Genomic DNA, 13,087 nt, shown 5'->3' on the forward strand with positions numbered 1-13,087 from the left:
GCCAAGTGATTAGAACACCTGATTCTGATCATTTGAATGGGTGAGCGAATACTTTTGGTAATATAGTGTATAAAATATGATGCATCGCTACAGACTGAACTATCCAACAATATAAAACATTTTCAAGAAAAAAGTACCAAAACATTTATGAATCTGACCTCGTTTCTCTTTTACATCATTACAAACTGAACATGTTTTGTGTTTTGGTCTGCTGGGAAGACAAAACCCGATCAGTGTGGCCTCCGGGGAATCTGTGACTGAAGCTTTAACTGTCCTCTGGATCTATAGATGAATCGATAATGAAAACAATCTTTAGCCACAGCCCTGAGCTGCAGACTTGTTGGTCTGCTGCAGTTCTAGATAAACACCTTTACTAACTGTGGTTGTTCCAGAAATAAAACACAAGTAGTGAGATTAAACCAACAGGCCAGAATTCACTGGCTTGAACAAAACCTCTGCATGGAGCTGAATTATTGAGGATCTACCAATATACAGGAAAGGCATGTTTATCATCATACTAGCTCCCTGTGTATAGTTGAACCTGATTTAATATGAAGAAGAGGAGAAATGCAGAGGGTAAAAAAATATATATATATAACTTCTACAGAGGAGTGGCAGCAGACTAGAATCATATCAGGCTGAGAAATAAGAAAAAAAACAACAACACAACGTGAATTAATCTGATATGATTGTCATGTTTCTTAAACAACTGTATTTGTGTTTTCATGTTTATTGAAACGTCGCCATCTAGTGGAAGTTTAAAGAAATTGCAGGATGCTTGTTCATTTCTTTGCAATGATGAATTGCAGTTTTTATTTCATACAGTGTCGATTCCTCACACGTGCCTTTAAGTTTGTGTGTCATATTCAAACATGGCTTGTACAAACTGATGCGAGGACCACACACACACACATAGAAAAATGCAAAAACACACACTCACTGCCACTAAACGGTCTGATCTCCTGACCTGGTGTGGAGGATTATTTTGGCTCCACAGACACGACACCCGGCTGAACCACGTCTGCAGTTTCCTTTGTTAGGGGCCTCGTGCCCGGAAACGTTTTCCGCAGACTGAGGCTCAGTGTGTGTTTTTGTTTTAACGAGGTAAAGCACGCATGACCGACCTGCACAACCTCAGCCGTGGCACGGTGCGACTGGCAGATTTGTTTCCTTTTGAAATGTAATTAACAGAGAATCTACATGCAGCAGAGCTCACGCAGTCTGCCTCTGCAGCCGTGTACCGGATCTCCCATTGCAAAAAAAATAAAAATTGCAAACAATCCAGAGACTCTGACCCGTGGTGCTCTCAAGAGCTGATTAACAGAATGAGTTTGTTTTCTTCTTATTCAATTAAAGTCCGACTCCTGTGGAGATCAAGGAGGTGTTATCCAGGTGGGAGAGCTGCTCTGATCAGCATCAGTTCTCCGACATTCAAACAAAAACAATCAAAACATTTTTTATATTTAAGTCATTAGGAATACAAGAGAGAAAGCGGGTCAAGATGTACAATGCTTCAGAGTTTTGTTCTGTGTTTGTTTGCTGATTTATCCTCAGTAGTTCTCCGTAGCTTTGCTTCAGGTTATACAAGATGGAAGTAAATGTTTTATTAGTTAGCTGAGCTTAAGCAGAGCGATGCCTCTCCCTCTTGTTCATACACAAGGTAATCAGCTGTGTGTCGCTAAGAGCGTCTTTTGCAACAATAATGGAAATCTACTGAAGCCGGACGGATCAATAACATATTGATCTGCAGGTACGTCGATCGCCTTGATGTCCTGTTTCTTCCAAGTGTCGCTGATCACGTTTCTCATTTTTCTCTTTGGTGTTTTTGAAAACATTCAAATAATCTTTTAAATTCATAACGCAAAATACAGTAAAATAATGTTACAGTGCAGGCAGTGTGTTGCTCAGTAACAGACAGGGAAACATTTAGGGAAACGACTGCCTACTAGAATTACGTAATCTTAAATTATTTCATTGGAAAAAGCCGAACTGGAGAGCACGTGCCATCAGATGCAAATCACTGCCGTTGAAGGAGAGCGTTATCTACACAGGAGCTGCGCAAGAAATACTGCAAAATGAGGTGTAGGTAAAGAATACATGAGTCAGAGAGGTGATTCCTCCACCCATGATTTGTCCTGTGAGGGCGTGACAAAAATGTGGTTCTAGAGAAATCTTCTGTAGAAGGAACTGCCACAGGTTTGAGTACTTAGCCCGGAGTTTATGTGTCTATCAATCTGCCTGTGGATAAGTTGTGTCAACACAGCCGTGAAACTTTACAGGCGTTAAGATAAAAAAAAAAATCAAGGGCTGTGTTGGAAGATGGACCCGCAAGGGAGATGTTCTAGGGTACTGACAAATGGCTCCTTGACTTGAAAAATATATATATATATTATTTTTTTTTTACAAACTTACAAAATGTACAAAAAGGTGTGATCAAAAGTCACCATCTTAAATTTACAAAACAAAAAACTGGAAAGTCTCACAAAATTTGGAAGTGCATTTCTTCTACTTGGGACCTGTTTCGTCCACTCTCAGCAGCAGACTGGCTGGGGCAAGCACCGAGGGAATGCATAACTTTGCGTCTGGGTTGGGTTGCCAGGTACTGACATATATCCCCCACAGAAACTGAGAAACATCTACATCACTATGATTAAAAAAAAAAGCCAACTGGGAGCAGGGCAGGAGAGAAAGGGTTAAAAATAGCGTGTTGGCAGGTATGTCTCCGGCCACGATCGATTATCTGTGGTCAGTTTATGACGCGTTGAGTCAATTTTATAAGTTAGAGTTAATTTAGAAGATCAGAGCCCAAAGCAGATGTTCTGTTCTGATTACCTACAGCTTAACATTTTGTGCAGTGACTTAAAACTGACCACTGACCAGGTTATATTTAATTTAAGATGTCATGTTACGCAATGCTAATCCACCCACAAGCCAATCTATGGCTGTGATATAAAGCTCTTTAAAGGACTAAAATAAAATCCCCACACTTCATCAGTGTAAAGGTCAGAGCGACACAATTGTAGAAATGTCATGTATTGAACTTTTGTTCCGAACCCTGCGATCCAAAGCCCTGTGAAAAAGCAGCTGGAGTGCACGGCTCGGCGTCCTTGTTGGGCTGCAGTCCTTGCAGACGTTGGCTTTGATTTTAATGGTGCGGATCAGTCGTCTGGAATGGCTTCATCCATCCACTTCATGTAGGCCAGATTGCCGTCCTCCACCGGGAAGCTGAGGACTTCTGGGTTTGCGTAGGGGTGGACAGACCTCGAAGAGACACACACACACAAATTAAAAAGTCAGATGTCAGATGAGGTACAGAATTCCTTCACATCTCAACAAACTCATCTCTCTGCTGGGCAAGGCAAATGTATTTGTGTCGCACCCTTCACCAGCAGGATATTCAGAGTGCTTTACATGAGACATAAATGCATTAAGGCGAGATATAAAATAAACACAAGGCAATATAAAAAAGAAGTGGCAGTGCAGCTTCAGAGCAGGGAGGAAAAACAATGAATAAATTGTCCCAAATTTAACTTTATAAAATGCAGCGGCACACAGAAAAGTCTAAAGCCCTGATTTAGAAGAACTGAGAGTTGGAGAGAGTTTGTTCCAGATATGTGGTGCATAAAACCCGAACGCTTCTTCTTTTTTTTTTTTTTTAACTCGAGGGAGGAAAACAGCAAGCAGACCCGTCCCGGCTGATCTGAGAACGTCCGGATGGTTCGTAACAGAGCAGCAGATCAGAAATACCATTCTGTGTGTTATAAACCAGCTGTAGGATTTTAAAGTTGATTCTTTGGACACACAGACAGCCAGTGTAAAGATCTGGGGCCTGGACTGATCCAGGGTCTCGATCTGAGTGAGGACGCAAGCATTTTGAATTTGCTACAGATGTATTATCAGCTTAGACCTGTAAAAAACAGAATCACAGTGGTCAGGTTTTTATCTAAATCCTGCCAGAGGCCAGATTTTCTGACCGTCTTGATGAGGATGCTACGCTGGAATCCAGGACTACATCAAGACTCCTCGCTTGGTACCATAGTCCACAGTCATCTAGTGAAACCAGTGTCATCGACAACATTCCAGTTAGATATTTGGACTCTTCCATGATCTGTTCTTGTGGGAGCAGGTGCGGTCAAATGTGTCTTTACTGATCCACATAAAACAGTCCCTGACACGAGCTCGAGTCAGACTAGTTAAGGACTGTGCCATGATGTCCCATCCGGTTTATTATGCAGGATTATTATATGTCAGCTCGACCTGAGCTCCTGCTTCGTACATAAAACTGAAGCTGGGACGGGTTGATTAAATCATTAACTAAAAGAAATTTGCCTGTCAAAGAACAGACATCTGTTAAAAACTAAACCGAGTGTGATGAAAGTCCAGCAGCAGAACGTGGCTCTGGGTGTCGCCACTGTACAAGCCAGCAGATCCTGACTGATCTCCGGCTTTCGATCTGACTGGCAGTGCAGCTCACTGACATCCATTAACATCACATCCTGTTCCTTTTTTCCTCTGAGCTTTTCTCCCTTTTTGTCATCATCACTGGCAGGGTTGGCGTTACAGGATGTTCTTGGTTGAGGTGGAAGAAGACTAGAATTTACTGGCAGTGTTTACCAGCGCGTCCATCTCAGTTCAGCCAATCACGAAAAAAGGGGGTAAAGCAGGAGAAGAGTGAAGGGAGGAAGAAATCCGGAGACCGGTACATGAGCTGGTTTCCAACATCTGGACAATTAATGCTGTGAGGTTTTGTCTTTGCGCTGCTGAGGCTGCTGTGTCACAGGTTGGGTCAAAAACGTTCCACCAGTGCTTTAACTCCAGATCTGCTTGAGTGGAAGCCACCGGCCCAGAAGAGCCCACATCCCCAGAACAGATTGCAGCTATCAATGCAGCTCATCCTTCTGAGACTGCAGGTTTTGCTGAGCCATGTATTCAGCGATAAGAGTCCACTGAACCTGTTGATCGCTCTGTTGACCATTGGCAGTTTGTCCAGACGGTTGAGCAGTTCAATGAAATCCTGCTTTAGTCACAGATCACAGTATGCTGCCAGGCTTACGTTTCTGATAGCAGCTTCAACCACACCGAGAGTTTCCAGTTTTTCATTTTCACTTCTGTCTCTGGAGATTTATAAAAAGGTTCTAAGCCCTTTTTTTTCCAGCTGTAATGTTGGCTGTGGTCTGTGTTTATGCCCACTTCTGGCTGTCCGCCAGATGTTCCAGGCTGAAGCTGGCTGAGCTGAATCCATAAATGTTGCACTCTCACTTATCTCCAGGTTTAGGTTCTACACTCAAATTATTTGAGAAAAATGTAGAAATCCCAATCACAGCACATTAACCCACTGGTTGCGTTGCAGCGAGTCATACGGCTGTCCGTTAAAATAATTCCGAGTTGAGTTCTCATGAGCTAACCTCGCAGACGGAGCGACACGCCGTTCAGACGACTCCTCCACTTCAGACGTCCTCATCTCAAAGACGGCAATCTTCTGCAACGATTCATGACGGTCGGCGCACTTCACTTTGATTCTGATGAGCAGAGAGTCGTGGTGCATTACAGGGCACAAATCTGTCAGTAGTCCACTGAGTTACTGTTTGGGTTGCTGGGTTATGTTGCTGGTAACAACAGTTAAGCAGAGAGCAAATGAGGGGAGCGTCTGCACTGTAACCTGATGAAGCAGCGAGTTTCGACTAATTATTTTCTACCTCGGCTTTCATTCCCAGCCTCCGCCATTATATAGTGTTTGTCTCTTTTTATACTGGGAAGCCTCACTCAGAGGCAAACACTAAAAAGGGGGAAAAGCAAGCTCTTAAAGCACTTTTTGGGCGCATTAAAATGCGTCTCCACAACACAGCATCACACTGTAATGAGTCCTGTCTCCATTCAATAATCCATTACCTGCGGTCTGCGTGCTGTATGTTCAAAGAGATGCCTTTCTAACAGCTTGGCACACCAGCAAGTCTCACAGACTGATGCTGCACTGACAAACGGCTAAATGAGAAGAAATGTTGATGATTAACTCCTAATGGTATCTGCTGGTGTTGTACGGGGGATGGATCTGTCAGGTAATGTATTCTGAGCAAACTATCAGTTTCACAATTAAAAACTGAAAAATAAATCCTCGTCCACTTCCTTCTATTACTACTAGTCGTCCCACCTATTTCAGCTGTTTAGGAGGATTCTGCAAAGCTCTGGAAATGTTTTGTGGACTGTGAAACTTTCACTGGGCATGGAGCTGAGCAATTTGACAACAGCATGACAGTAACGTGATGCACAGTTTTCAAACAACCAAAATAACCATTAGATAAAGCCGCCTCTCACCTCACATACTCTATGACTTGCTGGATCCTGGAGGTCTTTGTTTTCACCAGCTGCAACAACAGTGACATCTCATCTTAACAGCTCTGCTTTTTCTGCTCCAACACGCCCGTTGATTACATGTTGATCGAAAAAAAAAAAAAAAAGGAGTCTTACCATCAGAATTTCACTTGCATCCTGGATTTCGCCTTTCCAATAGTACCTGAAGAACCCAAAACAACACTAGACATTAGAATCGTGTGGCCTTGACGAGCCTTTTAATTCAGTAAAAGAGAACAAAAAATGTATTTTCTGAAACAACACAGCATTCAAAATGTTCCCGGGCATTTATTATGTCGATGGTGATTTACTGCGATGCTGCCCGACTGCTCCTCACACGATTTTACGGTGTCAAATGCAAAACTGCCTCTTTGCTTTCAACACAGTGCTTTATTCATGAATTTGTGAAATACAGCAAAACACAGACTAAGAATATATTTAAACTTGTTGAAGACTAAATAAGCCTGGATTTCAAATGGAACGCATTCATTCCAGACCTGCTCTCACACACATAAAACCTCTACCTCCCTCCATCGCCACCCTCGCCCCTCAACTAAGTCAAACACATCCTCTATTTTTAGGCTTAACCTCAGTTTGGTTAACAGGTTTGACTGCCTTCTCTATTCATCTACCCTCCGTTTCCTCTACGCCCTTGCTTTTGTGGTTATGCATTAACAGGAAAGCCAGTCCATGCTTTGAAGGCTAACAGCCATTCAGGCTTATAGTGATGGAAAGAGCTGATAAGAACAATCAGGTGCAGCCCGTTCAGTGTGTGGTTTCTGAGAAAAACAGATATGTGAGAGGAGAACAAGTATTGTGTTGCATGCGAGGGACATCACTGCTAACGAAGGCGGTCTTTGTGCATCACGTGGATACAAAGTTATGTCAAGGTTGGGGGGGCAAACATGATTTACATTGTGGAGGTCCTGGCGAGAATGTTAACGCTGGCTGCCAGCCGCCTCTCCATGATCGCCCTGGAAAAAGAGACAGAACGGTCGGGAGCGTGGATGGAAACAGAGGGGGCAGACACGGAAAGAGAGGAAAGAAAAATTAAACACAAGCCACCAGCTGTTTATCAGTTACAGCATGACTGAGCACTTCATTATGGTGCTGGAAAAGGACTGAAAAGTCAAAATAAGATAGTGAACTTTGCTTTCAGCTGCTGCTCTGCTGACACTGTAGTTTATCACCAGCTCAGCCGTGCCCCCTCCCTCTAACCGGTGTCTCTGAAGGAGGTGATTTACATTTCTGGCAACGGCACTTTGGCTTCTTTCCGTCTTGACACGTGGTAAATGGAGCTCATTTGCATGCAGCTAAAATGCCAACAAAGGAGATGAGAGTGCAAACACAGTGCTTACTAACCGTTGTGGGTCTGACGAGGCTGTATCACCTCTCCAGACAGAAAAGTCAATCTTACACCTGGCTGACTGATTTCCAATTGTTTAGATCACTTTAAGTAATTTAAAATCCATACAGATGGAAAGGAATTTAATTAGCAACCAAGTTAGAGGAACAATTCTAATTTGTATTCACCTTTTGGGAGGTGCTTATTCATTTTCTTGAAGCGAGTTAGGTAAAAAGATTGATCTCATGTTTATGTGGTAATGTTATTTTCACTAGAGTTTTTTGTAAGAATTTAACAGTTACATGATGTGTTAACTGACGGATTTAGAGGCGCCGTTGATGTGGATTTACTTTATATTAACTGTACATAAAAGCGGTATCAATCTCATTTTACAACTAGTTTGCTAAACACTTTTTTGATCTCCGAGGGTGGGAGAGGGGAGAGTCACAACACTGTTATAAGAACGATTCTGCTGACATGCACGTCCTTGGAGCTTTAATCATTTACATCTCAAATAAAACCACGTGTTTTATCTTTTACAGTAGCGTGACACAGACAGGACGATGTAACCCGGTATGATCAGAGGTGAAAGAGTCACTCAGATCTTAAACGTAGGTCAAAGTAGCAATACCACTGTGTAGAAATACAAGTCACAGCCATGCACGAATTAGCATAGAAAATATACTTATAGCACCAAATGTAGAATATATGGACTGTATACAGTAGGATATGTATGATTGCATTAATGTGTTTATCACTTTAATGTTGAAGCTCACAATATGAGTTTGTAGTGGTTAAAAGAACATTACTTGCCAATAAAGTGTGGTTGAAATGATGTTTAAAGTAGCAGAAAATAGAAATACTCAGGTAAAATACTTGGTAAGTGTATTTAGCTACTCTTACTGTACCTGCCAATGTCCCTGGCTGCCTGCTCGGTGGGACTGTTGACCAGGAGGACAGAGTGGTGGCCTGGTATGTAGCTCCCTGTGAAGGCCGATCGAAGCTGAACCCCGATGGACCACAGGGCAGGATACATGGACACGCAGAGGACCAGGAGCTAGAGGAAGGATGGTGTGATGTGAGCGCAATTAGGGACGTCTGGACGGGCTGAATGTGCAAAGTTGCTCAACTACGGTGGCCGACAAGCGCAATGCAAATAGGCAAAACACGAGCGAATCAAGACACAGTTTCCATCAATTTGACGGCATTTTAGAATCGCACAGCAACGCATATATACACACACAACACGCCCACAGAGTACAAAGCGAGCTACAGAACAAAAATATCCTGGAATGACGTGAAGTCACACAAACCCCGAAAGCACACGCAACAGAACAACGCCGCATGTTCCGTCACCACAACGGAAGTGATCCGGGGGAGCGCTCTCTCAACCGACCACAACGACCAGGACTTCTTTCTTTTAACACAACACGTGTCGTGTGGCTGAAGGCGACGTTTATTTAGTAGAAGTAGCATTTATTAACTTTACACTTGCTGTGTTGTCACATTAAACCAAACGCCATGGCTGCTGCGTCCGGACTTAACTGACTTTACTGGCGCGTTCGCGGGAAGTCCGCCAAGTCTGGAGTGCTGTCCAAACCCACAATTTATCCACATCATCCACTACATCATGATACAGAAATATGTAGAAGTAACGGTTATATATATGATTAACTTTATTTTATTACTCTAGTCTTTAAGGTTGCCTATCAGCAACTTATACCTGCCTTGTGGTCTTGGACTTGGACCGGATGACAGTAAACGCCTCATGATAGTACAAGACAAGTCCAGATGGTGATTTCGATACAGTCTTTTATAGGCAATCTGTATAATGTCTGTGATTAAAGTTAAGTTCACTGTCTAACGCTTTAGTTCTGTGTTGTGTTAAGCTCTGCTGTAAGTTAATAAGCGGTTAGCTGTTAGCTCTCTCAGCCCAAGACACCACAGGGCTCACGACAGCTGCTCACCCGCGTTGCTAACAGCTAGCTAATTACCGCTCCTCTTGCCTATTTCTCTGCAGATTTTGAGTTTTTTTTGTCCGCCTGAGCTACAGCAGGTTGATTGCAGGACGAGAAAATATGTCGTGCTAGTTCAACAAGTGAGAAGGCCCCGAAAGGCCCAGCAGGAGGAGAGCTAGCAAGTTTTTGGCTTGATAGTTAGCTGTGAGCAGCCAAATGCTAAATGAGCTAACAACGCGATAGCTGAACACATCGCTAAACGGACTATTTCTGAACTCGAAATAAGCCTGAAAACAATTAAGGACGGTCATTTGCCAAAGGAAAAAAAACAAAATTTATTTTATGCGTTCTGCCATCAATATATAAAGTTTTATACAAGCAGTAAGTCCGTTTCCCTGGCAACAGTAGAGGGTCTGACTAATATCTGGAGCAGTTTTATAGCCCGTACCTTAGATACGCCCTAGCAACGGGACATAAACGACCTGGGCTGGCTAACGTTGTGCTAGTCAATAACAATGCGTATTGGACGTGGGACGATAACTTGATACCAGTTACTCACTTTTTTGTGTGTTAGCCATTACTTATTGTGGATAATTTAGCCAGTGGACACCCACTTTTAAATGTACTTCATCCCCGGAGTGTAAGCTAGTTCATGCTGCTGTGTGTGTGTTACAAGCATCAGCCTGTGGTGCAACCGAAGGCCTGAATATTAATATTTCTTATTTAATTCATTTGAAACATAGAGAACGGTTAACTTCATTGAGACTCCATACAGTGTCACTCGAGTTGGAACGGGTTCCCTACGTTGCCCTTATCGGCCACCGTACCTAACATACATACGCGCACGCACGCACACACACACACACACACACACACACACACACACACACACACACACACACACACACACACAGAAAGCCTGTTTGATGTTTTGCGTCTGTCAGAAATGATTTGGACGTTTGGCTGTTTCATGTCGGGATGAGGCGAAGTTTATTGCTCAATTTAATTATCTGCTGCCCTCTGAGAGGATTGCCATGTTCGGATTGGATTCAGTATTTATCCTCTTATTATTTGGCGCTGTCTGTCACAGATAGATGAGAGTATGGGGCCTTGGCTTGGATACAGTGACCAATTTATAATCTGTCCCATTTTTTTCCCTCCCCTCTCTGCGCGGCACAGCAACACAGCCACACGTAGATACACGAACATCCAACACAGATGTATAAGAAAACATAATTAATAAACAATTTAGCACAACCCGCACCAAAGTTTTTTTTTTTTTTTCTAAAAGTTTCTTCCAAAATGACACATGACGATGCAAGTCCATAATAATCACAGCAAGCTCTTACCACACATGACACGGGCAGCACCGAGCGACAGACAGAGTGGAGGGCAGCCTCTTTGTGGCATCGCTGGAACAGACACTCCATCCTGTTAGTGACAACAAATGTCATTCCCACAGTCCCGGCTGCTGCTGCTGCTGCTGCTGCTGCTGCTGCTGCAGATGATAACAGGGACAAACTGTGCCGGACTTTCGTTCGTCAAACTCGACTTTTTTTTTTTTCTTTCCACAGAGGTAATTAGTGTTCCGTCATTTTTACAAGCTCTTCAGCTCCGGTGAAACAGCTGCTGCTCTGCTGGAGGAGGAAACAAAATAAAACATTCAGAAAAGTCATTATCTTTGAGGAAGGAGCGCGTTGTGTTGACAGGTAGCGCAGGTCGAGCGGTCAAAGGCGGTGGTAAATCTCCGCGCCCTTCGATTGGCTGCTTTGCACTTCCTGGAACGCCGGCGACCAATTAAAACGCCGCTTCACCTCTAATGCCCTCCCACCCCTCCACAGGCCTGGGTCATAATCGGCTTTAGTGTCTTCACAGCAAACACACGTTGTGTCTGAGCCGCTGCTGTTTGTTATGGCATGATGAGCCAACGTCATCAGATCACACTCTGTCATCTCTGTCATACAGGGAAAAAAAGGACATCTGCACAGAACAACAGCTGGAATATACCAAAAAAAGTATAAAAATATGATGTTTATTGCAAAGAGACAAATGGATTTGGACAGAATACAAACAGGAATTGCAAAGGATAGGTACATATATACATATTCTTTATTTAAGGATAGAGAAAGGTTGATATATATGACTCTATTAAAACACAATGTATTATGTCAATATGAATGTGTAATTATGAGTCTAATAATGTAATATTGGTTAGGCTTATATAAGGGTATATATGTATAAGGAAGTATAACTAGAATAAGTAGTGCAAAGTATCCTATTTATTCAAATTAATTCAATTATATATTTATTTAACACCGTTGATTTTCTTATATTCATATTTTAGGGCATTTTGCAGACACTTTTGTCCAAAGCGACTTACAGTAATTCATACATTCATACATTGATGGTGGTGGCTGCCATGCAAGGTGCTGACCAGCACTCCAGGAGCAATTAGGGGTTCATTATACTGCCCAAAGATGCTTCGACATGCAGAAAAGGGGAATTGAACCAGTGACCTTCCAACAGCAAGACGCTGGTTCTTCCCCTGAGCCGCAGCCGTCCCTTAATCTTAAATCATGCTGAGTTCACTGCTAGGATACTTATATTTACTTCCGGTACTCTACTAAGTTTCTGAGGCAGTCGTACTCTACTCTAGGCAATGCAACTTCACCACTATTTCCATTTTTATGCCACTTTATAGGCTACAATCTAGAGGACTTCACCCAACTAGGCTACAATTACTTAACAGCTGCAGTGTTGCAAAACAGTGAGCTTGTACAATATAATGCAATGTTGTGTGGTAAACTAACTGATAGTTGGATAGCAGGCTCGAGCCTGCTGACTCCTGACGTGTTTTGTAAGATGTACATCTGTTTCAGAACAGATTAAATCAACGTGATAACAGGATACATAGGCTCCATGTGCACTTCATTATTCATGATGTGGAAAAAAACAACAACACATCACAGCATCAGTAGCCTCAACACAGCACTCACACCATCACAGGCTCTTTGGTCTCTGCAGTGAGTTATAAACTGCTCTGATGGTGAAATCACACTGACACCGTTCATGCAAATGGAATTAAGGTTTGAGGGACACTTGTTGAGAGGTAATGTAACTACAAGTCTTCAAAGAGGAAGTATCAGCTCTCAGATCTAATTATTAACACCTGGACAAGACGCGTTTGTTTTCCACACTGAAAGCACCCATTACTCAGTAACAAGATGAGGACGTGAAGATAAAAAGCAGTGGAACAAATGTGTTCAAAGACACCGAGGAAAAGACAAAGGCCTTCTGTTTTTGGTGACTAAGACCACTCTCTCTGACACACACAGATCTGAAGGGCGTGAACAAAATCACCGCCACACACAGCGACTAAAGCAGCTCGTCCTTTCTGATAAGCTAAGGACCCTGTGGCGCCGCGTGTGAATGCAGA

General features: G+C 42.9%; 1 protein-coding gene across 12 annotated transcripts; it reads right to left on the minus strand.

The window, feature by feature from the left end:
• Positions 1–781: 781 nt before the first annotated feature.
• Positions 782–11,395, minus strand: zgc:63972 (protein CutA homolog). 12 transcript variants are annotated; one of them, XM_037117113.1, is made up of 7 exons: positions 11,001–11,395; positions 8,602–8,750; positions 7,263–7,322; positions 6,466–6,511; positions 6,313–6,362; positions 5,406–5,519; positions 782–3,261 (listed from the first exon to the last, which is right to left on the minus strand). In XM_037117113.1, the coding sequence occupies exons 1-7, from the start codon at positions 11,103–11,105 to the stop codon at positions 3,159–3,161; spliced, it is 627 nt and encodes a 208-aa protein (XP_036973008.1). In that variant the 5' UTR covers positions 11,106–11,395; the 3' UTR covers positions 782–3,158. The 12 variants fall into 12 exon arrangements, with proteins under 12 accessions (XP_036973008.1, XP_036973013.1, XP_036973015.1 ...); XM_037117118.1 differs by lacking the exon at positions 11,001–11,395 and adding an exon at positions 10,211–10,340; XM_037117120.1 differs by lacking the exon at positions 11,001–11,395 and adding an exon at positions 9,661–10,009.
• Between the last annotated feature and the right edge of the window lie 1,692 nt (positions 11,396–13,087).

Source organism: Acanthopagrus latus, chromosome 12, assembly GCF_904848185.1.
Source record: "Acanthopagrus latus isolate v.2019 chromosome 12, fAcaLat1.1, whole genome shotgun sequence".
Lineage (NCBI taxonomy): Eukaryota > Metazoa > Chordata > Actinopteri > Spariformes > Sparidae > Acanthopagrus > Acanthopagrus latus.